This window comes from Dermacentor silvarum, chromosome 4 (genome assembly GCF_013339745.2).
Source record: "Dermacentor silvarum isolate Dsil-2018 chromosome 4, BIME_Dsil_1.4, whole genome shotgun sequence".
Taxonomy (NCBI): Eukaryota; Metazoa; Arthropoda; class Arachnida; order Ixodida; family Ixodidae; genus Dermacentor; species Dermacentor silvarum.
Window position 1 is genome coordinate 101,435,895 of NC_051157.2, and position 24,292 is coordinate 101,460,186.

The 24,292-nt window shown below is 45.9% G+C and overlaps 1 protein-coding gene across 1 annotated transcript; it reads left to right on the plus strand.

Moving 5' to 3' along the window:
• Positions 1–1,098: 1,098 nt before the first annotated feature.
• Positions 1,099–23,602, plus strand: LOC119448794 (probable glutamate receptor). Its single transcript, XM_049666506.1, has 7 exons — positions 1,099–1,199; positions 5,004–5,112; positions 6,902–7,063; positions 8,558–8,696; positions 16,479–16,696; positions 20,852–21,141; positions 23,203–23,602. The coding sequence occupies exons 1-7, from the start codon at positions 1,099–1,101 to the stop codon at positions 23,474–23,476; spliced, it is 1,293 nt and encodes a 430-aa protein (XP_049522463.1). The 3' UTR covers positions 23,477–23,602.
• The last annotated feature ends 690 nt before the right edge of the window (positions 23,603–24,292 follow it).

A 24,292-nucleotide genomic window follows, 5' to 3' on the forward strand; every position in this document is an offset into this window, starting at 1 on the left:
CAACAAACAAAAGTAAAATAGAAGAAAAGAACCTCCTCCTTTTTATTATTTTATATCTTAATTCATATTCCTTCTACCCCTCTTCCCCTTATAGGGTAGGCAACCGGAAGCTTTTCCGATTAGCCTTCCTACTTCCCTATTTTAACATTCTCACTTTCTCTTTTCCCCTTTATGTTTTTCCTTCACAGATGTACGAATTGCAAAATGTTACTCTGCGGTTCGTGGGCCTTACAGTGAGTACACTTGTAGCGTCATTTTGATAGGGCGTTACGACCTAGTAGTCGATTATGATTAATTAGCGGAGGAGCGGGCTGCGGTAGTACTGGAAAGATGCGCGGCGGTAGCGCGATGGTGCGGGGGAGCATGACGTCATACAAGCTGTGCCGGCGGCGATGGCGCGGTGGTTGCGTGATGGCGCGGCGAACCTTTCCAGTACTACCGCAGCCTTTCCAGCACTAGCACAGATGACGTACACGAGTATAGGCTTAGCTACAACCATGTTTAAACCTTGACATAGCCAAGTTCAACCTAGCTACAACCAAGAGACGCAATCAATCGGCCAGCTTCACTGTGTCTTGAGCTTTGCGCGGCCTAGTGCAAGCTTTCACCTTTAAAGAAAAAATCCAAACTCATATATTACAATGAAGGCACCATGGCCTCTCATTCAAGAAATATTTCATCGCTAAGGGCTTTTCAGGCACTCATGACGTAGTCGTGTAACACGTGTTTCCCTTTCCTGAGACAACACTCCTATAGCTTCTACTTTCGCGGTTATAGTTAGGCATAAGCCAAAAGAAAATAAAACCGCTTGCCTTTGAAAAGTAGCAGCCATTAAGAAATCTGTGCTCTCATGACACTTCGGAATAGTGAATCACAGGTAATGCGGTGAAGACCGCTAGTACCTCAAGGATTGAAGTACACCTGGCACAAACCTATCGAAAGTTTGTGGCGTCTTACTTTTTTGTATAAAATGAAATGCCAATTTGGGAAATGCTTTCGTGATTGTAGTTTACGGTCAAAGTTGCAACCTCACAAGTATTCTTTTCTTTTTGTGCCCAAATGTACATCTAATAACGGTCTTGATAAATTATTTTCGAGATGAGGCCCATGCTAGGAGTGTCAGTGGTCGACGGCAAAGTCATCTTCGATGGTCTGGCCTGGTACATCATCCAATGTCTGCAGGAGTCCCTCCGATTCAAGTAAGCATTCTCTATATTCATACGAGTTCGCGATCTTGAAGAAAATAACGATTACGGTACTGCAGTCAATCGGCCACCCTTTGTTAGACATTTTTGATTGATGCGGAGCTAACTTTTATCATAGAAGCGCATTATTGCAAGCTTTAACGTGGCTACCAAATGCGTGATTTGCTTGAGGTCCTCGAGAAGAGCAGAGGCCTAAAACTACAACTCTCCAGCTTTCAGTGATTAACGGTCAGCCTCTTTCTGTAATAGTACAATAAACATCACGCTATTACAACAAATATCGCGCATGACCCGTAGTTTTAAACTTATGCTCAGTTTCTGCTCTTTTTCTGTTTCACCAGTCACTCGCACGAAACCGCACCTTCGCTACTGCCGGAATCGGTCCCTTGTTGGGATAGAACATACGGAATGAATATAATCGGATGAATAGAGTAGTCGAGAAGGGTAAAAAGAAGGACACCGACCACTTTGAAAGAACACAAGAAAAGACGTTTCGGCTCCCCTGACCTTGTTCACAATGAAATCAAGGACGTGCGATACAATGTTTATATGGTTTTAAAATATGACGTAAGCAGCGCGTGTAGATGAGGTGGAGGGTTCCATCGTTCCGGTTGAGGGTGCTATCTGCCATTTGGATTAGGAGATATTCCAAGCGGTGTCCTGAAGTCAAGTTTCTTTCTTTTTCAAATATATTGGCGTTATCCCAATCAATCCTGTGGCCCAAGTCACCTGCATGTTCTGCCAAGGCGTTTGATGCGACTTTTTTCTTTTTGACATCGTTGACATGCTGCTTCAACCGCTGTTCGAAATTGCCTGTCTCGCCGATATGTACGCAGTCGCAGTCTTCACATCGAATCCCGTAGACGATGCCAGGAAACTTTGTCTTCGGAAGCTTGTCCTTCACGTTTACCAGCCGATGGCGTAATTTTTGGGATGGCACGTGAGGTACGCCATGGCAAAGAAGCGCAGCACGCACACCTTCCGCTCCACCGACAGTCCCGTCGCTCGCTGCGCTTCTAGTTCTCCCTCTAGTTCTTCGCACAACAACAGCACCGTTTCCTTCGAGAGGGGAAAATGTCCTCGAAAATTGTCATCCGGCTTGTCAAACGCATCGTCTCGCTCTCCGTGTCCACATCGGTGACGGCGAAGAGCCACCGCAGGGGGCAGCCATTTTTTAAGCGTTTTGAAACGACCCTGCCTCCGGCGGCGCTACAAAAAGTATGACTTTTGCTCCGCATAATGAGTGCGTAAACGTCACTTTGATGTAGCGGGGTTTGGCGGGTTCCTGACGTCGCGTGATTGACAGACAAGATGGGTGCGGCCCGGTCATTTTCGACCAATGGCAGCCAGGTGATGGCGTCATAAGGCATAAACAAAGTAATAGAATTCATACAAAATAGCACCCCAGCAGTGCCTCCAAATAGCAATAAGAAATATAAGGTAATGAAACACTACAAAGGCCTGTTCATAATCCTATCATTACTATATATACTGTATAACAAGTAATATAGCGAAGTTGCAATGAGAGAAAAAGGAAAGAAGTGTTTGGGCAAATGAAATATTTTAGAACAATACCTAAAATTTCTGGCTATCCTAATTCCAGGGGTAGTTTATTCCATTTTCGTTTTGTCCGTGGAATTCAAATAATTGTTTTACCTATACACTGTTGGATGTAGAAAGGAACTGTAAATAAGGGAGTGGGAACTTTGTCAAGCGTTTTCTCGCTTCTATTCCTACCGCATCTGTCAATTTGTACATGTTGATGGGAATAAACATTATTATTAGGGAAATGTGGCTTCTGGTCGGTGCAGCAGCTTTAAGGGTACAACTTATGAAACTTCTGTGCTCATTCACGAAGCCTTTGAGTAGGTTGACTCGATTATGAAACGGTGTCTGCTTGTGGGTTTTTGTTTACTCTCATCTTCAGAACAAAACACCAACAGACAAGGGACGAAGTGACACTCTAGCACTTCATCCCCTGTCTGTTGGCGCTTTGTTCTGAAGATGAATGTGTACCATGTTCCCCAGGTTTCAGTTATTTGACTGTGCTCTCTACTGTGTCTTTCTTGACTCGTGTGCAAAATTTTGCAAGTGTTCGTGCTCTTAGATTGTCTTCAGTGATTACGGACCTGAAGGCTCACGACAACATGTATCTACAACATGTATATGGATCAGTGGCCGCCTGTCCATCCCGCGCTCTTAACGTTTCTGAGAGTCACTGGTCTCGACGAGATACTTTAATATTGTATGTTGTGTTATGTGTGTGTTAAGTGACGTTTATATCGTGCGAGTGTCATTTCATTCATCATCGCATTTATATCGAGCACCTTACTAGGCTTGCCGCCACCCAAATCTCTCCAGTGCTCATTATAAACGGACCTCTCCCTCTAGCTCTCTTTATGAGGGCGTTTGTGTTTTAAGTGTTTTTCGTTTAGCCAGCGACGAGGAGTAGCAACACCAGAAGGGGCAAATGTCTCCTTTAAATTTACATCGTGAGAATAAAAGAAACTAAAAAAAATGGGGCAGCTTCACACTAGTGGTGCGAAGTTTGAGCAAACAGCGAAGCTGGTGGCCCTTCCTTAGCTTTAACTTGGCTTTTAATTAGCTTTAACTTGGTTCTCTGTTAGCTTTAACTTGACATTCACATTAGCTTTAACTTGGTGCTCTCTTAGCATTAACTTGGCCTTTCTAGTAGCTTGGCTTTTCTACGCTTTAGGTGGCGGTGCTGGGGAAACTCTGGATCGTTGCGAAGTCTTCGGAGTCGCTCTCGAGTGGCAGCGCGGCGCCTTTCGAGCCACTCCTCCTCTTTTTTGGGCGTGACGATCTTCTTCGGACGACCCATGTGCTCGGCGCAAACTCACGAGGCAAATTTATTGTGGCTGGAGCGGCGGCGGGCCGAGGAGGTGGCGCCGCAGCTGGGGCGAGGAGGTTGCGCTCCGTTGCTAGGCAACACCCGTGACGTCATCACCAGGTGGAGGCGTTTTCGGCGTACACCACCGCATTACCTCCAGCTTAAACAGCTTCGCTATTAAAAGCACGGTCCGTACGGCTATCGCCGTCTGGTGGCCGCCGGCGGAAGGCATCATTCTCCGTGCCACCGGAAAGCCCGCGGTCGGCACACTAGTAAGTATATTCTAGGCACTATAGTCGTAGTGCTGAGACCACCGAAGCGTTCACTGTCGGTGCGCGTTAGTGTCATAATGCAGTACTTCTCTTTTCTGCTCGTAGGCGGCGGCACCGCCCCGAGCAAGAGCGCGGGTACACGGAGGAGTGTTAGATATATAAGGCGCGTCTGTGTAGCTCTCTGCAAATGCGTTTGTGGCGCAATGGGTTAAACGCTCGGCGATCTATCGTCGCGGACCGAGAGGTCGTGGGTTCGATTCCCAAATTTTGCATGTTTGTGGAACTTTTTCTTCTGGTTTCTTTCTTTGTATTATGTTCTATGACGTATTTCCGTGACGGAAATACGTCAGTGAAGTCTTGGTGGACCCCGGCATAAAACACTTTCGTGTTAAAATGAGGGGGGGGGGGCGCTTGCACGCATTGTGTGCAATCAAATATGTGCGAGATCGAAAATCACAGCCACCTCTTAGACGAACCGATGACAGAGTAGGCATTAACCAACGTCACGTGGAAGGAGGAATTACGCGTAAAGGTAAAAGGTACCAAAGAAGTATGGGGGTGCTAACATAACCACACCCGCTATTGTTTCTTATGTGTGCTTAACACATGGAGGCGCAGTACAAACTTCGGCTCCGTCTAGACTCGCTTAAACGTGCGTCTTTCCGTGGTTGAAAGGTTTGAAACGCGCGACAGGACGCAGCTGCAAACGACGGACGAACAGATCTGGTCCAGCCGACGTTCCACCGGCGAGTGGGGAGGTCCACTGGGAATGCTGGAGCGAAATGTGAGTGGCTGAGCGCACGTATTCGTTGATACGGTTGCCTTACCCAGTGTAATCTGAAAGGAACCCTATAGGGCAGCACTTAATCAGTTTACACCTAGTAAATTATTCTTTCGAAACTCTATACTAATGCGCTAGCAATTTTAGGATACGTAACGAACTTTCCGGGGCCTATGTATGTACTATCAACGCAAGAGGCTACAGGACACGGTTTCCCCTGCAAATGTGAGTAATTCCTGCAATGTTAAGCCATGGCGCTTCAAATTTAACGAATTTAACGTGGTGAAGGCTACTACATGCTGGAACACTTAATTGAGGCTGTGTGACCCCGCTTCGCAAGTATTCAGCTTCTTGGCAGATCCTCCAAGAACAGGGCTCGAAGCCAACCATCGGACAAACTTGGGTCACTGAGTGTGTGGCAAGGTATTTACATACGTGCCGCTCTTGAACGAACCTCTTTCCCGCCGACATGGGTCAATGTAGATGCAGGGCTGGGTAGGCACCGCTATTCAATGAAACTCTTTGACGCCGACTTGGAGCACGCAGTATGTGTCACTCAGTCTACGTTGGTCTTTAATGAACCCCTGCCTGAATGATCACCCTGCCTTTCCTTTTTTTCTAAATATTCCTTTTTGTTTTGTAGAAATAACCCCGCTCCAGCCTCACTATTATTGCATCTTCAACTAGTTCATTCAGAGCTTTATGGCAGTGCTGCTAAGATCACCACAGCACGTCAAATAAACCCGACTGATCCCACTCCAATAGTGTGTGAATAGAGACGTCTGAATATCACCGTCAAAGACTCGCCTATGGGTCATATCCGATGGCGAATAAGCGGAGTCCGCAACCAAATAGTAGCTGTAGTTCTGCTTCAGAGAAGATCAACAGGCGCACTTATTTCTTCGCTCTGAACTGTAAATCGGGGGTGCCTAAAGCAGCATTCTTCTCAGCGCCGACAAGAGCAGCAGCGGACACCGCTTGTGGGCGAAGGACGCTTTTAGGAACAGTTCCTAGAGCGCGATTTCACCCATTTTATCGTCTAAGAAAAGTTTACTGAAGACGCAATGCTATGGTGCTTCCGCTCATCGCTCTAATATGACGCCCGAGAAAATAATGGCGAACATTATTTGGAACTGTGATCACACAAGGGGATCACAGACTAAATTACGAAACATGCTGTCACGCGCGCACAAGCAAACATGAACACATCTCACTCGATGACCGCGCACACTCTCGCTGTCAAAACGCTGGAGGGAGAAAGCGCCGCAGCACCAGCGAGCGAATTGGCCTTCGTGCTGCCCCTCGCTTCAACGCGAACTAAGCGGCGAGAACAGAGCGCACACGAAGCTATTAGCCCTCGCTCACGGAAGAAGATTCCCTCGGTGCACCTAGACTCTGTACCTATCGCAGATCGCTTTCAAGATAGGGAGGGCCCGGGCGGATGCGCGCGGTCGCGCCCTACTCAGCCGCCGCCGAAGTAGAACGCCCACCCGGTGCGTCGTGCGCGGCGGAAGACGGCGCGCTTCCTCCCGGCGTTCCTTCATTGCGCGCGCGAGTTTTAGCCACCATCGTCGGCTCAGCCTCGCACGCTTTCACTCGCACATACAGCATACGGCGCGCGGCGACGATGTTATTGCTATTGGACTTTATACGGAATATCGCGGCGATGCCGACGACGGCGGTCGCAACAATAAATGCTTTTACGCGGTTACGAGCCGGCGCCACTATCCCGGACAGATAAATTCTGGACGGTTCAGTCGGGCGCGCTCAAGCTAAATGCACTTGCTCGCAGGAGTCCGACATCACGGCGCACCCAGTGATACCGACGGCAGACCGCCTGACAGTCGGCACACCGCTACCAGCCTATGTGTATTCCAACCCGCGATACTACGCCGGCACGCCCAACGCCTACATGACCAGCGTGTTCGGATACCTGATGAGCTTCGACCTGGAGGCGAGTATATAGTGCTGCGGCTCACGTGCATGCCCACGCTTTTGCGCGCTGCTGGCATTGGTAGCGAGATATGGAACAGACACACACGTTGCACGCTATCCGCCCTCACAGAAATGTCATTAGGTTGCGCATGGTTTGTCTGCGTAGAAATCTTGATGGGAGGAAGTCTGTGGGAACCCGCGACGTTGCATTTCAGTTGCTTTGTATACTTCATCGGTATTACATCAATAGCGGTGTTATGAGCGCATGCCGAGATATTCTGGCGAGATAACCGCTCAAGTGCAGTCGATGTAGCCAGCCAGTTTGTACAGCAGCCATCCTTCTCGCCTCCGAATTTACATGGACAAGTGGGGAGAGCCTCGCTCCGCAGACATAAGTTACAAAAGTCTCGCCAGGTGCCCCGTTAATTGGCTCAAATTGCGAAGTCGACTGCCATCGGAGGCGAGTGTCTACAGCGGTCGCTTGAGGACCTCTTAAAAAAGGACTACTGTAGTACATTTGGGAAGCGTCGCTTTATAGAACAATTTATCGCTTTGAAGATTACGCAGCTATACTTTCGAGACTTTCTGTAGGTGTTTTTGTGAACTCTCTACCAGAGTGTCGAAGTGAATCCGAATTAATCGAAAAGAAGAGCTAAACCGTTACTTTAAGCTGAACCAGAACCGAACGAATTTTTTTCTGTAATCTTGGAACCCTAGCATATCTTAACCTAACCTAACCTAACGTAACCTAACCCATTGTATAGCAATCGTCTCTAGACTATCTGTAGACTTCATAGATAAATGTGCGTCTATAGAAAGGAAAAATAGGGTATGTTTGTTATTGCGGTTTTCAAGGTATGGAAACATAGCGTGTGCCTGTGTGCTTGACAATCGCCATAGTACTTGACAATCATCACAGTGTGACAATGGTAATGTTAGTTCTTGAAGTTGCATTTGCCGCATTGTTGGAAGCAAAAATGTTTCTTCGCTTTCATCATGATAAAAAGAACGTAATGTTGAAGACTAAATGTTGTCAATAAAGGCAGAAACTGGCGTTTATTGTTGTTTTGCGTATTATATCCTGTACATAGGTACGCCACAATTTTTAAGTTGTTCTATAAAGAGGCGTGGGGTATTGGTCAGATAGTCAAGATAGGACAACATCATATTAGCTTTGAACTTGACTCTATCCACATTTCTATTTCGGCGGAAGTAAGAAGGCAATGGTGCGCGTGCGTGGTACTTAATTGTTCTTCGACAGGAAGCATGATTAAACCAATATAAAGTTACTATAGCGCAAATACAATTTCCACAGCAACTTTTGAAGGAAGTTTCGCATTCATTATCCCTATGTATCTGACAAGTCTGACCCCGTTATCTGTAGCTGCTATATACGTACGATGTCTTTACAAGCGTCACTGTATGTAATGTAGCATCAACCTCGTGTTTTTCATGCCCGCCACTTCACGCCAGACAATAACAACGCTGCCTTACGACAAATGGTTTTCCGCAGGTGTGGTTGGGATTGTTGCTGTGCTGGCCTCTGGTGAGCGCCTTAATCTCCTTAATCGAAGCGGTGCGGTCTCCAGTGAACTTCAAGGACACCATCATGGACAACCTCTTTGATATCCTCGGGATCATGATGTTTGAAGGCAAGCGTTCTTGCTCAGCACTGTTTATCTCGTTGAGATATTGCCTTAGTTTGCATCAGAGTAGAGTTGTCTTACTGGCGCCACAGGTAGGGCTTTTTAAGGATGGATTAAGGAATGTGCCATCCTTCGCCTGTTGAACTTCGTGAAAACCGTCCCCGTCAGGGCTGCCCGTGGCTGCAAAGAAATCCAAAAAAACGGCTTGAAAATTTTTAAAGCGCAGTTTTTTTAGCCTCGCTTACGTCCTTTGGTGTCCGTTCCTGTTTAGAAGAAAATTATTCCAACAAATGACAATACGAACACTGTTATGATGGCGATGCAATAGCACTCGGACGATAAAATGTGCACTATGCACGCGACAAGGGTTCACAAAAATGTTGCTGTCTGTTGGCGCTGTGTACTATACATTTCTACATAAAGCAACAAAGAGGAGGAACACAGTTGCATGCAAATAAATTATTGCATAGACATACATGATGCTGAATGTATATAAGCACATGAACGTAATGTACGATTGATAATTTCCAAGAAGCTATATACATAGTGTAAATAGCCTAGTGAGCTACTCCACTTTCTTAACAAAACGTCGTTTTATACATTGAATCACAAAAGCAACTCGAACGCCAATGCATTTCTCCGGAAAGTTCGGGAATTAATATCTGGAAACTGGTGTCATCCTGACAATTCGTTCTAAGTGGATCAGCCTTGCCAACTCCACAGCTAGAATTTGTAAATTGCAATATTTGCAAATTGCAATTGCAATAATTAGTCGAAACTCAATTAGTGAAGTTTTCTTATTAGTCGATTATGCATTTCAGTTTTTTTTTTGCAACTTATGTCCGCCTCTTCGAGTAGACCAGCTCACGAACTAGAATTGCGCTATCTGCCACAGGCAACCTTTAAACATTTTTGAAAGTGTTTGCTCAAACACTCGGTATACGTCAGGGCAGGCCTGCTGTATGTGGCGATGAAGTGCCACTGCAGTATAGCATAAAATGGAGGTGTGTTGAAAGCCTGTGGCCCGCAATTTAGGTGTATACGCCCGGTAACATGTGGTGAATCTGAGTACCAAGGTCATAGCAAGTGAGATCACGCGCAGGGCATTGATATCCATGCAAGAGGTGGAGCGCAAATCGCAGAGCAAGCAGCCGGCACCGAGCAGAAAGAATCGAGAACACACCTCGAGAGCGTGGTGGCCCGAGCGCCGCGCGACGCACCGATTCTGAACCACCGGACCAGAGGAACCAGCAAAGAAGGGACTGTAGGGACATATTGACACGCGATGGAGGCTGTAGAGCGTAACAAACGTACCCTACCCGGCCACAAAATACCGACTGTGCTAAGTACCTTCTCTCTAGTAGAGATAAGTCCTTCGCATTCTGAATATTTCACCGTACATCTTCAAGAATAAAAAAACCACGTAGAATCTGATATACCATGATAATTCTAGTCCCGGCCTAAAATACGAATGCTGTCCCTTTTTTGAAGGTGAGAAAAGCGATTGAGCCGGGATAGTGGGGAACCGATGAACAAATGATTACTTTCTCTAAAATTTCAGCGCAGCACCTGAAATATGACCGTACTCAGTTAAAAGACGAAGGCTGCGAGATAAGCTGTCTTCCTCTGATAGATAAAATGTAATGTTGTTGGCGAAGGCTGTAACTTTCACGACACCACTACCGGACAATGGGAGACCCCGTACATGAGGATCTCTCAGCACTGCACGCAAAAATGGCTCAAGGCTAAGCAAGAACAATACAGGCAATAGAGGGCACCCCTGGCGTACAACACGTGTAACGTGAATTGGTGAGCTTTCATGTTCATCCATAAACAGTGTGCTTTGGATATCTTTGTAGGTACTTCTAATAACGTGTCAACAAAATGTGAAAAAAAAGAAGCCAGAAACTGTCAATGGGTCAAATATGTAAGCATGCTCAGGGCGATCAAATGCCTTTTCCTGGTCTAACGAAACCAAGAGACCACGTGCCGAGTGGGTGCGCCAAATGTCAAGCGTAACAAGTGATAGACTGTATCTTTTTGCCAGGGATCGAGCACGACTGAAGGCATCAGGTACCCCAAGCGCCGCGGAACAATAGCTGGAAAGGTTTTAAAGCGTTAGCTTTAAGGACCCTGTTTCTATCAGTCACAGAGCGACATGCTTCTCTCGTCGGTTCCTTGTAGCATCACCAGATGGCGCTCGCCTCCGCGCATCCGCGGCAGTGGCGGCGCCGGTCGTGCGGGGGAAAGAAAAATAAGAATAGCCAGAAAGCTCGACTTTGTTCATAGCGTTCACCGCAACCGTTTCCCGGTAAAGATTACGGTTGCATAAGCTGCAGTTGCCGGGAATCGTGGGAAGCAGTCAGGGGCTCTTTAATGCTATCGCACTCAACTCTTAAAGGCGAAGCTTAAGCGTCTTCCAAGTTTTGTAGTCGACGTTGAGAGGAGTGATTGGCCTCTATTCGTCAGGAGGAACTGACGATACCTTACGCTTGGGTATCAGTACAATGCGACCATCGTGATAGCTCGCCGGGAAATTAAAGTCCTCAAAGCAGCGACAAATAACAGATGTGAATGCATCACCCAGAAGGTTAAGTAAAACTCAAATGGGCGACCCGTCTGGCCCTGGAGCCGAGCTTCGCTTCATGGAAGATAACACTGCCTTCACCTCACCGGCTGATGGACATGCACAAAGACGGTTAGCTCCTTCAGTTGGAACATGAGGTAGCCGACTGAGCATAGAATGTAGGGGTGTACGAATATTCGAAACTATCACATAACGAATCGAATAGTCACTATACCCCCGCGTGCATAATACAGACATAAAACATGAGAAATTGCGTAGTGGATCAGGCTACGTCGCTTAGGCAGCCATATTTTACAGGCTGTACAGCGATCATTCTCACTCTCCGAAGAGTCATGTGCATGCGAAGAAACCACTTGTTTGCTGCTAATGCTCCCGTCCTGCTTTTAAAATGAACACCGCTTCGTAACCTGCTATGTAATGACAGTACCTTGTGAACATTAAGAATACTGGGATGTGAACATCGTTTTACGTTATTGTGATAACGGCTAATTATTATTGGATAACTATTCGAAAAGAATTAGATATTCGATTCGATTCACTTCTGGCACTATGTGATTCGTATTCGATTCGGTCTCAAAAATCACCATTCGCACACCCCTAATAGAATGTGATCGAGAAGCTCCATGATCTCTTGTCGTAGTCGTACGCGTCATGGCCTCAAAATGCGCAATAAAGACTGATGATTACCGCGCAGGGGGTGACGTGAAAGGAAGCGTACTCGCGTTTGCGGAACCACACGTGCCCGACTTTCTAAGACGCAAGTTTATTGCAAGCCGCAGAACCTGAGGTTGTGGATTACGTCTGCACCTCCAGGCTGTGGCCGATGAAGATGACGTGGCGATGAGGCGTTGGAAACGTTTTCATAGATTCCTCTTCCATGTCCGCATCGATGGAGTGGGTCGTCCAACTCGAAGAGCAATATGAAACTTCGCGGTACACCACGAAGCTAGCTCCTGTGACATACGGCGTCTTCAAGTGTCATTCAGCGGAACAGTGGAAACGCCACGGCACTATGAGTAGCCCATGACTCTGGGCAAGATCCACTGAGGGAGGCGCGTAAGGCCCTTCATGAGCAGAAACGCTAGCGCGTGTCATGCAGAACGCGGATGTCCAGACGCCAGGGCTTTAGTGACGAAGAATCAGGGAAATAAACTTCAAGCCTAAGTGGCCGATGATCAAAAGAATAAACAGGGGACGAGGGCAGAGTCAAATTGTCAGGTCTTGATACGTACGGAGCTTACGTACTCGGTAATCAGGCATGATCCAACCTGATAGACGACGAGCCACGTCGCCACGTCCAAAGAAACTGAGATCCATGTAACATTCTATAAGTATCCGGCAAGGAAAGTTTTGTGTTGGACGAGACGACGTAACTCACGCGCATTCCAGTCACGTCGACCCCGCCTGCACTTTGCACATCAGCTTCTTCATCTATCACACAATTAAGATTAAACACCACGTAATGACCGTCTAGGAAATACGCGTCCAGGTCACAAAAAAGCTCATTCGACATAATAGCTGGCATTGGCCCGTAAATGTACAACATACGCAACCTATAAATGAAGACGGAGCACAGTCAAAAGCCGGTACTCGTCCTACCTCATCACAAAACCAGTGATGATCTCGGAGGACAGTTCGATTAAAAATACTAATACCGACATCACTAAAACGAGACGTTGCGTTAGAAAAAGTGCATGTTCCGTCTAACCTCGATCGTATGCGTGGGCTGTTACTGACGTTATATAGTCTAGTATCCGCTTAGTTGGTGCCTAATGCGGACCACACGTACTGCACCCTTTCCTCACCCTTAACTATGACGAATATCCCATCAGCCCCTGTCGTCCGGCAGTCTAATTTCACTCACGTTATTTTTGACGTATTTGCATAATAGCAAGCGATATAAATGCGTGAAAATCGTCAGTGCATACTCTTTCGGTAGTAGCAAGAGCAGTTGCGCTTCGCAAGTAACTGGAAAGAGGTACCCTGAACTACTATTCAATCAGAAAAAAGGCAAATGACGTCATCAGGTGCGTTTAAATCAGACTCCAAAATACTTGTTCTCTCCGTTGCGAATGGCAGTCCCTCGGAAGATCCACACAGCTTCGGAACAAGACAAGAAACGACCCATACATAACCACGCCGACACAGATACAATGCAGAGACATCAGAAACGTATAGGGGCTTGTTACTGGGCGTCACTTGCAACTAGTTTATTGAAAGCACAGGGGTCAAATTTATAGGAGAAGGTGGCCTTATGCGCCCATCCATTTACGCACATAACTCAAACTTTCCATCATTAACCAACCATATAGTGCAGAAACTGGCGTTCAGTGCTGCGTAAAGCCACATACGTATCAAGAATAAAGATTAGTTCACATTTACCTATGCACTTCAATTCTTGCACATGTGAGGCAGAATTTTTCTATATCCGCATTCTTGGCAAAAGCAAAGATTCCCTGGCACGGGAATTAATGGAGGCGTATTTCATTGCATTCTACCGGTGCTAACATATGGGGCAGAACCTTGGAGGTTAACAAAGAAGCTCGAGAACAAGTTAAGGACCGCACAAAGAGCGATGGAACGAAAAATCTTAGGACTAACGTTAAGAGACAGGAAGAGAGCGGTGTGGATCAGAGAACAAACGGGGATAGCCGATATTCTAGTTGACATTAAGCGGGCAGGCCATGTAATGCGTAGGATGGATAACTGGTGGAACATTAGGGTTACAGAATGGATACCAAGAGAAGGGAAGCGCAGTCGAGGTCGGCAGAAAACCAGATGGGATGATGAAGTTAGGAAATTTGCAGACGCAAGTTGGAATACGCTAGCACAAGACAGGAGAAATTGGAGATCGCAGGGAGAGGCCTTCGTCTTGCAGTGGACATAAAATATAGGCTGATGATGATGATGATGATGATGATGATGATGATGATGATGATTTCATTGCTATGAAATGTGACATCTGTGTCAGCGATACGTCTGTGGCTTTACGCAGCACTGAACTCGAGTTTCTGCACTATATGATTGGTTAATGATGGAAACCTTGAGTTATGTGCGCAAATGTACGTGCGCATGCATAAGGCCGCCTTCTCGTATAAATCTGACCCCTGTCTGCTTTGAATAAACTAGTTGCAAGTGACGCTCTTTCCTGTCTCGATCATTTTTTCCAGCCTTGGTTGCGTCTTAACACTACGGAATCAGAAACGTGTTCTGCCAAATTATTCTCCCAAATTATTCTCCTATATTGCGTTGCCTTTAATCATTTTTCCTAGTTAACTCGCGAGTACTTTTGTGAAATAATCACCTCGAATATGAAATCAAGTGCACGCGGAACTACATGGACGTGATTTATTGATATTCTTATCATCAGCTGGTCGAGAAAATTGACACTAATTTAATATTGGCCGTTATGTCGTCATAGACGACAAGGCATCCACGATGTGTGTTTCCAATATCGCGAAACGACATAAAAACCCATGATGCAGCATAAAAATGGCAGCTCACCTCATGGTGGTAAATCTTCGTTTCAGTGCTTAGGCAAAGAAGAGGTGCTCTTAGAATAACATACGTAAGAAAGAAAGAAATCTCTTTACTGAAATGCAGATAATGTTTTGGCTTATATGCATAGGCACCCACGTGCTATATTCTGGATATAGTGTATCGTGGACAGAAAGGCCATAGGAGGAGGAAAGTGGGAGAAAGAAGAGAAAACAGAGAAAATATATGATCATGGTAAGTGCAAGTGAAACAAAAGTTATGGTGTTGATGTGAACAGGCTAAAGCTTGTCAATTATGCCAATGTCTTCACGGAATATGAAAATAAATTTTCAAGCTTGGTGTTGTTTTGAAGAAGGCATAGAACCTAGTATCTTTTCTAGTACCTAGTGGTTCTTGGGAAGCAGAGCCCATTCTAGTGAAATAACCAGGTTTCTCGTGTCTGTAGCTTGGACATCCCAACGAAATATGTTTCACAGTTTTCAACGCACCACATTGATCTCAGTACGGCTTGGTGGTCAGTCCAAGGCGTCACAGACGAAGTTGATGATACATTGTCTCAAGGTGACGTGGAAGATGATGCGGAAGTATAGATTTTAAGACTGCGTCTATTGAGTGGAGAAAGTGATGTTAAAGCGAATGACTCCACAGGCGATTCCTTTCCGTATGAGCGTATTTTATTGTCATTGCTGATGCGTAAAATATACTCTCCGAACATTTCTGCAACGTAGGCCTCTGCAGGCACACTCTATGAGCCGGTCACTGTACACACAAGCAGAGAGATGCTGCTTTTGGCATCTAACTGGAAGACGTGAAAAAAAAAAAAAAAAAACGCGTTCTCATTTTCATTACAGAGCAGTCGGCGAAAGGAACCGAATCAAAATGAGATCATGTTTCTGATATGTGTTCTGTCGCGACGGGGATATCAGTGAATATAGTCATTTGTATTTTCACTCGTCTAAGTGAATTTCTGTAAATTAACCCCATTTATTAGGTCACAACTTTTACCCAGTTTTACTCGGCGGGAAGAAACGTTACTCGTACTTTGCCGCCTGCCAGTACGAATTTGCTTGACGAACGCCTATTCATTCCTAATTGGAACTACGGACACTGCCAATTGTAACGCATGTGACGTTAAAGAAACCTTAAAACCCCTCCTGTGTGACTGCAGCCCATCGTACGAAGATAAAAGGCTTGCTCCTCGGACAGTTTTACACTTGGAGACTTTTAACACAAGGAAAGCTCCCGGGGCCGTGGCCTCGTGCGTATGCGATGTACAGAGCCCCAAAAGTCCTCCCGCGCTTCTCGAGATGCGCCAGCCTATATGTCCGCTTGAGATTACCTGCACGATGAACGCTTCATTGCACGCGTGTCCGCGCTTACTTCCTCCTCATCTTATAGTCCCATTTGCACCTTTCTCAGTTCAGTGCAGTCTAGCCAACCGGGTTTTGCCTGGTTAACCTTCCTGCCTTTGCCTTATCACCTTTCTCGCTCTCTGAAAACTCCTACACAGGAAAATGACACTTTATGCTACAATCAGACGTCAGGGCAGTGGCTACAGCCCGGGTGATTTGCGGTGATGAGGTTTGACCGTCATGACGGCTAACGGTTCGCGATTATTCTTCTGATAACAACGTCTAGAACGCAGCTGTCGACGAGGTTCCTCGTCCTTTTTCTTGCGTCATCGAGTATTTCTGTACACGCAGGCACTGTTCGACCCGTGCGTGACGTGGTTGGCCGCGTGATCTTCGCTGTCTGGTGGCTGGCGATTCTGGTGCTGATGAACTCATTCCAGGGCACAATGAAGGCCAGCATGAGTGTCAAGACGCCAACCGAACGCCTGGAGACATTCCATGACGTGGCCGAGAGGCCGTACCTCAAACCGATCATCGTACGAGGAACCACATTCGAGCACCAGTTCAAGGTCAGGGAAAGGAAAGCTATAGCACTGCCTGGTCAAGGATACACTCCCGTGTTATAGAGACATAAAAAAATTGCCAGTTTGTCAATTTCTTAATGCCCCTCAAAGGTCCCTCCTCAGGGGCCTTTGAGGTACTAGAAACGTTCGGCAGCATGTTACACTCCTGTAACACGTGAAGGGCCTGCTGCACATTTGGTAATACACCGTCTCTCATCGTCGCATTGCTGCTTTCGCAGTTCGGCTTCTTCGGCTCGTTTTCGACGCTTAGCTGCTGCTTCGCGTGCTCGTATAGCGGGGTCAGACTCGAGCCCTGGAAGAGGGGCTCCACCCGCAGTAACCAAGCTCAATCTTTATTTCAATAAAGTTATTTCTCGCTCTCTTCAGCTTCAGGTTGCATCCTCTCAGCATGGGATTGAAACGTATGCTGTTCTGTGTGTTATATGGGTGATTTCAATGAAAGTATGCACTTTTCGTGTCACTTTGTTGAGCGCTTGTAACCTCAGCCTTACGGGATATGAGCCATTGCATATTTTTGCTTGCTTACCAGGTTATGAGACATTGAGAAGGTCACGTGTTTTTTTTTTTTTTTTTTGAGCACTCGACTGAACGCCGCGTTTCTGTATGTTGTGTGCATGATTCCAACGAATGTATGTACTGTTCGCTTTACCTTGCTCAGTGCTTAACACCGATGAGGACAATAAGTACGTTCGTACCTTTGTTCAAAATTATGTGTCACCTCTGTGTCATGCTCTAAACAACTTCGCTGGTCATCCACCTTAACAGAGTGGAATGGCTCATCAATTTTTTTTTCATGGCCATCTGGGGTATGAGGCTTTCGCCGTAATAAATGACGAGGGTGCAGCACTGACAGCGATAGCAAGTTTTAGCGTTGCGCGTGGACTCTTTGGGCGGTGGTCTAACTACACGCCGGCGCACAAGCGTTTCTCGCACCTTGACAGCTTTAACACGCCGTGTATGTACATAAGCCTGCAATGGTATCGCACAGACGTCGCTGGGCTGCCTGTTAAGAGCGGCGCCAGTGAAATGACCTCGCTTTCAGATTCTGAGCACTAATATTGTTAACATTTTTCAATAGACAGAGAAAACTTAAGTTAACAGGCACGCGCTATGAAGGAAATGTCTGATCAGTGGGGTCTGCGCGCTGCACTAAATGATTCTGAGGCATATTTCCGTCAAAAAGAGAATACTTTGTTTCAGCAACGTTTGCGGTCAAAAATTATCTTGAATATACGGCATATATAAACATGTGGCATACCTATACCACCTAAATATTTAGTACGGAAGATGACGGCGACAGCGACGTTGACGGTGAAAGTTCGCCTGCAGTGTTCATATAACAGCACACACACAAAAAATAAAAACGATGTCACATGTATTGGTAAATTACCCTTTTACGATACAGAAAGAGCCACTCTACCACGAGAAGAAGCTTGGTAAACCAGAAATGCCGCAATGAAAGACAGGTGGTGACGCCGCCCATGACGTCACGACGCCGCACCAACTCGCCGTGACGTCAAAGATTGCGGTGGCGTCTGTTGGGGCTGAGGTAATTGCTTATCACTAAAAATGGACTACGTTGTATTCCAAAGGACATAAATATTGACATTGGCAAGTTTCGCGAACATTTACTAAGCCATTTACGAACAACAACAACAACAACAACAACAACAACAACAACAAAATGTTGAAATCCGTGACGTCACATTGACGTAGCGGCGCTTAGATTCTGGCATTAAATACGAAAAAAAGTTAGCTTTAACCTTCATTATCTCTTTTATTGTTAAATCTGTTTTCTCGAAATCAACAAAAATATAGTTTCCAAAGATTACCTTAACAGTCTTAACTAATCTTGCGTTTCTCGCTTTAATGTCTCTTTTTATATATGTTCGCAAGATAATGAAAACACGAAAGGCAACACAAAAAAGTAAGGGACGAAATACAGGATCACGTCCATAAAAAAAATCACCGTCCTTTCCACTCCGTCAAGATGGTCGAACAGCGAAGCTCTGTTGTTACACCGAATGTTACATGTGCATGTGTTGCACGTGATGCAATGACGTAAGCACAAGTAAACACAGATCTACAACAGAAACTTATATTGAAGCGTTGCGAGGTGAGAAGAGGCAGAGGCTTCCGATGCTACTCAACGAGTATCCAGTTCTATGGTCGAAACCTGCCGAGCCACCACCAGAGGCATCGGCTGGAGTCACGGACACCGCGCGCTTTCGGCGCTAACGTGGGGAACCGCGGACAGTGTCGGCAGCAGCTCTGCACATTGCCTCGTTGGTGCTGCTACATATTTGCGATTCTCCCAGTGTGTGTGTGTGTGTGTGTTTTTTTTCATGTGAGGTTTCTCTCTGTGTTTTGGCATGCTTTTTTTTTCGCGTGCAAGTTGCACCACCCCTTTTTTGCGCGCCAGTAATGAGAGCAAGCGATGAGCCCGTTCACGAGCCAACTATCGCTGGGTAGGCAGCCTCTTCCTCAGGAGTACGCTTTTCTCGTGGTCTTCCCATAGTCTCATCGCAGCCCAGCTGCGATGCGCGTTCGTTATCCAAAAGGGCGCGCCGCACAGAAACACCTCCTCTTATACCCATCACCTCTCCTCCTCCCTCCCAGCGCGCCTCTCTTCCTCTGCTGGTCAAGTGACCTGCCCTTGCCCGGCGCGGCTGTCGTCATCTCCTGGCCACGTGACCAGCGTGACGCCAGACAGACGGCGAAGGCTCGAATAAAAACAGCTCTGCTGTTAAAATTACGCCATGTCGGTAATACTTGTTTATGTTTATGAAAGCCTATGTTTCAAGGTCGCGTTGTGAGGTACAGTCATGTAACCCAAGCAAGGCCAGAAGCGAACCAAAACATGTACAGCCGTATATAAGAGATGATCAATGATTAGCAAAGTTAATTAATGACTGATTAGTGTATGGATTAAGGTGAATTAGGGTGGATTAAACTGCTATTAAGGTGGATTAAGGTGCATTAAGGTGGACGAAGGAGAAATAAGGTAGATTATGGTGGATAAAGGTGTATTAAAGAGGATTAGGGTGGATTAAGATGGATTAAGGTGGTTGAAGGAAGATTAAGGTGGATTAGGGTGGATTAAGGTTGATTAAAGTGAATTAAGGAAGATTAAGGTGGATTAAGGTGAATTAGGATGAATTAAGGTGGATTAAGGTGAATTACCATAAGCTATACAAGGCTTTCCCCTTCGCGTCTCTTAGGCGATAGCTAAGGACACCTGTAAATTGTCAGCTACAAACACGGAAAGATTGCTAGACTAAGCTGCAGAAAATGTGCGTGGCCTGGACACTGATGAACTGTTTATTATGTAACAGACGGGAATACATGCATTTACAGAATGCGGTTGATGCAAATAATTGGCCTCTCGACGAGCAGTCATTGTACAAGCTCTCGGAAGCAGTTGCCCGACTTCAGTAACGAAGTTCGCAAGAACAACAGTATCATGGGCCACAAATAAAAACTATTTCGCCTCTTAATAGTAGCACCCACACCTGGCTGGCGCACATGCCCTCATGTTTGACTATGTGAAGAGCTTGAGCTATTTTTCACGCGTGCGCTCATCGCGATGCCTCTCGATTATGGATGTCGCGAGTGTTATTGTGTGCCGTCGTTTCACAACACGCTGTTGATTTATTCCTAGCATTATTTTTGCGTTTCCTTGTATTGTTCTCATTTTCATGCAATCTCAAGTACATCCGAATTAGCAATCCCTGCATTTACCAGGGCTCACATTTCAGTACATCTGATCTTCAAGTTTCTTAGTAATAGTTTCTTAGTAATCACCTTTAGATTGCGTTGACTAACGTTGCACGTTGGGCTTGTTGGTATATCATGATGGAGGCAAAAGGCGTAGCGCATCAGATACAGGACACAAGAAAACGCAGACAACACACACGTTTGGAAGTGAGTTCATTTGTGATACGACGATAGAGATATGGTACGATCTGCCTAAGCAGAGTAGCAAATATGGCGTCCGTTTAGTTGAAGTGGGCTTTTATTTTAGCACTTCGGGCACTCCTAAGAAAAAATATGCTTTGTTTCCTTTAACCTCACAATTAGTGTATTCAAACATTCAGGTATTTTTAACAACCTACTTACGCGAAATGGGCGTTCGCTCAGGTATCGCCAGAACCGGATCTGCAGAAGATTCTGGCAACGGCACGCCGTCGGGGGTCCATCCTGCCTGCCTCGGTGGTCCTCACTCGCGCAACGTTCGACGAGATGATCGCTCAGCGCGCCGTCATCTTCTTGGAGGACAACGCGATGCACAGCCTCGTCGCGGCCTTGTATCCGCAGAAACCGGGACTGGGCATCATCTATCCAGCCATGCAGCACACCATATCGGCTCAGTTCGCCATGTTCATGCGGAAAACCTTGGATCCGAAAGTTGTGAAACTTCTGCACACCAGGTAAAACCTACTTGAGCACAAGGCTGGCATTCGATGCGTTAATTTTCTTCGTGAGCAGCGCGTGAACGGGCGAGGACTTAGGAAGGAACAAAAGACGAACACTGTCTGTGAATTGAGTGTCAAAATACGACAGCCTTGGTACAAATCAAGAAAGTTCGTCAAGTTCGCAAGAACAACAGTATCATGGGCCACAAATAAAAGCTATTTCGCCTCTTGATAGTAGCACCCACACCTGGCTGGCGCACATGCCCTCATGTTTGACTATGTGAAGAGCTTGAACTACTTTTCACGCCTGCGCTCATCCCGATGCCTCTCGATTATGGATGTCGCGAGTGTTATTGTGTGCCGTCATTTCACAACACGCCGTTGATTTATTCCTAGCATTATGTTTGCGTTTCCTTGTATTGTTCTCATTTTCATGCAATCTCAAGTACATCCGAATTAGCAATCCCTGCATTTACCAGGGCTCACATTTCATTTCCCATTAAAGTTTTTCGCTTTCTCACAATATTAGCATCTCTTTTCAAACGGGATAGTGGCACATGCTATCAAGCCCATTTATTGTACATTTCTAGCCCGTCTTCACCTTTAATTTTTATGCCCATTAAGCTAAATTATTCAGTACAGAAAGTTCGCTTCCCTCGGTGTTTTTCTTTTCCATGGGACAACAGTTCTTTAGCCGCCTTACTAGTCTCCTGAGCAGATTCATTTAGCATTTTCCACGGCCCCTAAATCACAAGGATTCGGGTAGACTACGTCTCAATTTATTGCTAGGTTCACACTTAGGCAGTTAGCACGACTAATATAACAACGTCAGACAATATCCGAAGAAGCCTGAAAGATGCAATATGCCAAACATATTTAACATGCAGGAGTCCTGTAAGACAACCTTGTGTGTGTTGCAGCAAGCCGATAACGCGCCCAATGCACGATGCATTTGTCAATTCATGCACCACTCAACCATTCTCTATCATTTTATAAGTCGGCGCGACACTTAACTGCAACAGTGCTTCCATTTTAACGGCTTGTTCATTATAGAGGCAGCGTACAGAGATAGTGTTTAGCGGCGAAAATACACTTTTTTGTGTGTGTGGGTTTGAGCTGAAATTTCTGAGACGAACTTTTCTTCAGGTGAACGAATATATTTGGCTTATTCTAGTGAATTTCGAGTGCTGTTACCCGCCGTGGTTGCTCAGTGGCTATGGTGTTGGGCTGCTGAGCACGAGGTCGCGGGATCGAATCCCGGCCGCGGCGGCCGCATTTCGATGGGGGCGAAATGCGAAAACACCCATGTGCTTAGATTTAGGTGCACGTTAAAGAACCCCAGGTAGTCCAAATTTCCGGAGCCCCCCACTACGGCGTGCCTCATAATCGGATCGTGGTTTTGGCACGTAAGACCCCATAATTTAATTTTTTTCGAGTGCTGTTATCACGAACTCTTTTAGGAACAAAATGCCAGGAGTTTCTTGCGGTACCCCCCTCCCACTATAGTAAACATACCGGTTCATACACTATTCCTCCACATTTTATTTCATAAATCATCTGGCTGTTTACAGTAACGTATTCAGTACAATACTTTTATGATGTCATCGACTCACATTGCAAAAAATTCACGTTTTTATGCACGTTTCCGCTTTCCCAAATAATTCACTATATATATATATATATATATATATATATATATATATAAACAGAACTAATTCAGCATTAGCAAAGAATATACCCATGCTTGTCACAAATCACGTCTTGAGTCTGCATTACTCATGCTGCGCATATATTATCAAATTTCTGTCAAGCTCGTGTTATGTAGTGTTTTTTTTTATTAGCTAAACGATGGTGAAATCTTTTGACTATATGTATTTTTATTCAGTCGTATATCACTCTCTTGTTTAGAGCTTTTTGTTTGTTCTTAGCTATAATTTTGGATACAATTCCTACACTGAGGCAGTTCGTAAAAACAACACCAAGAAAAAAAAAAGTCACACATGTACCTGCACATGTCGTAGAGTGGACAGCGACAGCGTGGTTTCTTCTGCAACCTGTGCGCACCCTTTATCGCAGATGCCGTTGGATGCACGAGTCAGGAATGACAGAAAGGAAACGACTGCAATTGCTGCCTCGCTCCTGGTACCTCACGCGGCCTTCCTCGTCTCAAGTGCACTCCCTCTCGACCGAGGATACCGCGGCCCTGTTCTACATGGTGTTGCTGGGGCTAAGCGTGGCACTGTCCGCGCTCGCCGGCGAATTGCTCCTTCACCGCTTGATCGGAACCCATGGAACGATTGGCGGCCTACGGACGAGACGCTTCGTCAGAAAACGACCTGCTTTGTGCTGAAATGAGCGGAAGAAGGATTGTGCGCTAATGTGTAGTTCCGCGAAACGGGACGATACTCGTTTGGTTCATCGGGAATGGTTTATGAAATGCTGCTGTTAATTACACCACATTTTAATTTGAATGGCACGAGATGCATTGGAGCAGACTCGGGAGTCAGAGCACAGGGGAGCAAGCGCGATGTCTGAATCTGAAGTTTAAGTTCTGCACATTTTACCTCAATATGATGTTTCGAGCACATAGTGTCATTGATTAGCGTAACATTACAGAGTGTGTCATTTGGCGCTGAATAAAACACCTACACAAGCAGCATTTTTTCTCTGCCTTACTGTGCCAGAGTGTGTGAAAAAGCACGAGACTTGCGCACGCTTCGCTGCCGTGCTTGAACTGGGTTTATTGGCCTAGTACCTGAATCAATATACCCCCTTGCAAAGAAGTAAAAAAAAATTATACCTCCCTTCCACTCCGTGAAGGTGGTAGAACAGCGTATAATCGGCGTAGAGGGAGTACCTCTGGTGGTAACATTTAAGCGAGCCCTGCAAGAGCCAGATTGGAAAGATTGGGGCTCAAAAAGTCTCATTTGGGCCACCACGATGCGAAAGAAGCTTAATTGTCGGGTAATCTTAATTGTCGGCTAATACGAACGTAGATCTCTTGGAAAGGTATCTTCTAACCCATATAACGAAACTACCCGACGTCCAAATTCAGTACACTTTATAAGTCAGATTGTATGAACCTTTTACTTATAGGAATACTGCGACAGAGAGACGTGTTTCGCAATTTTCGTTGCTGTCGAAAGGTCACGATATCAATGACGTT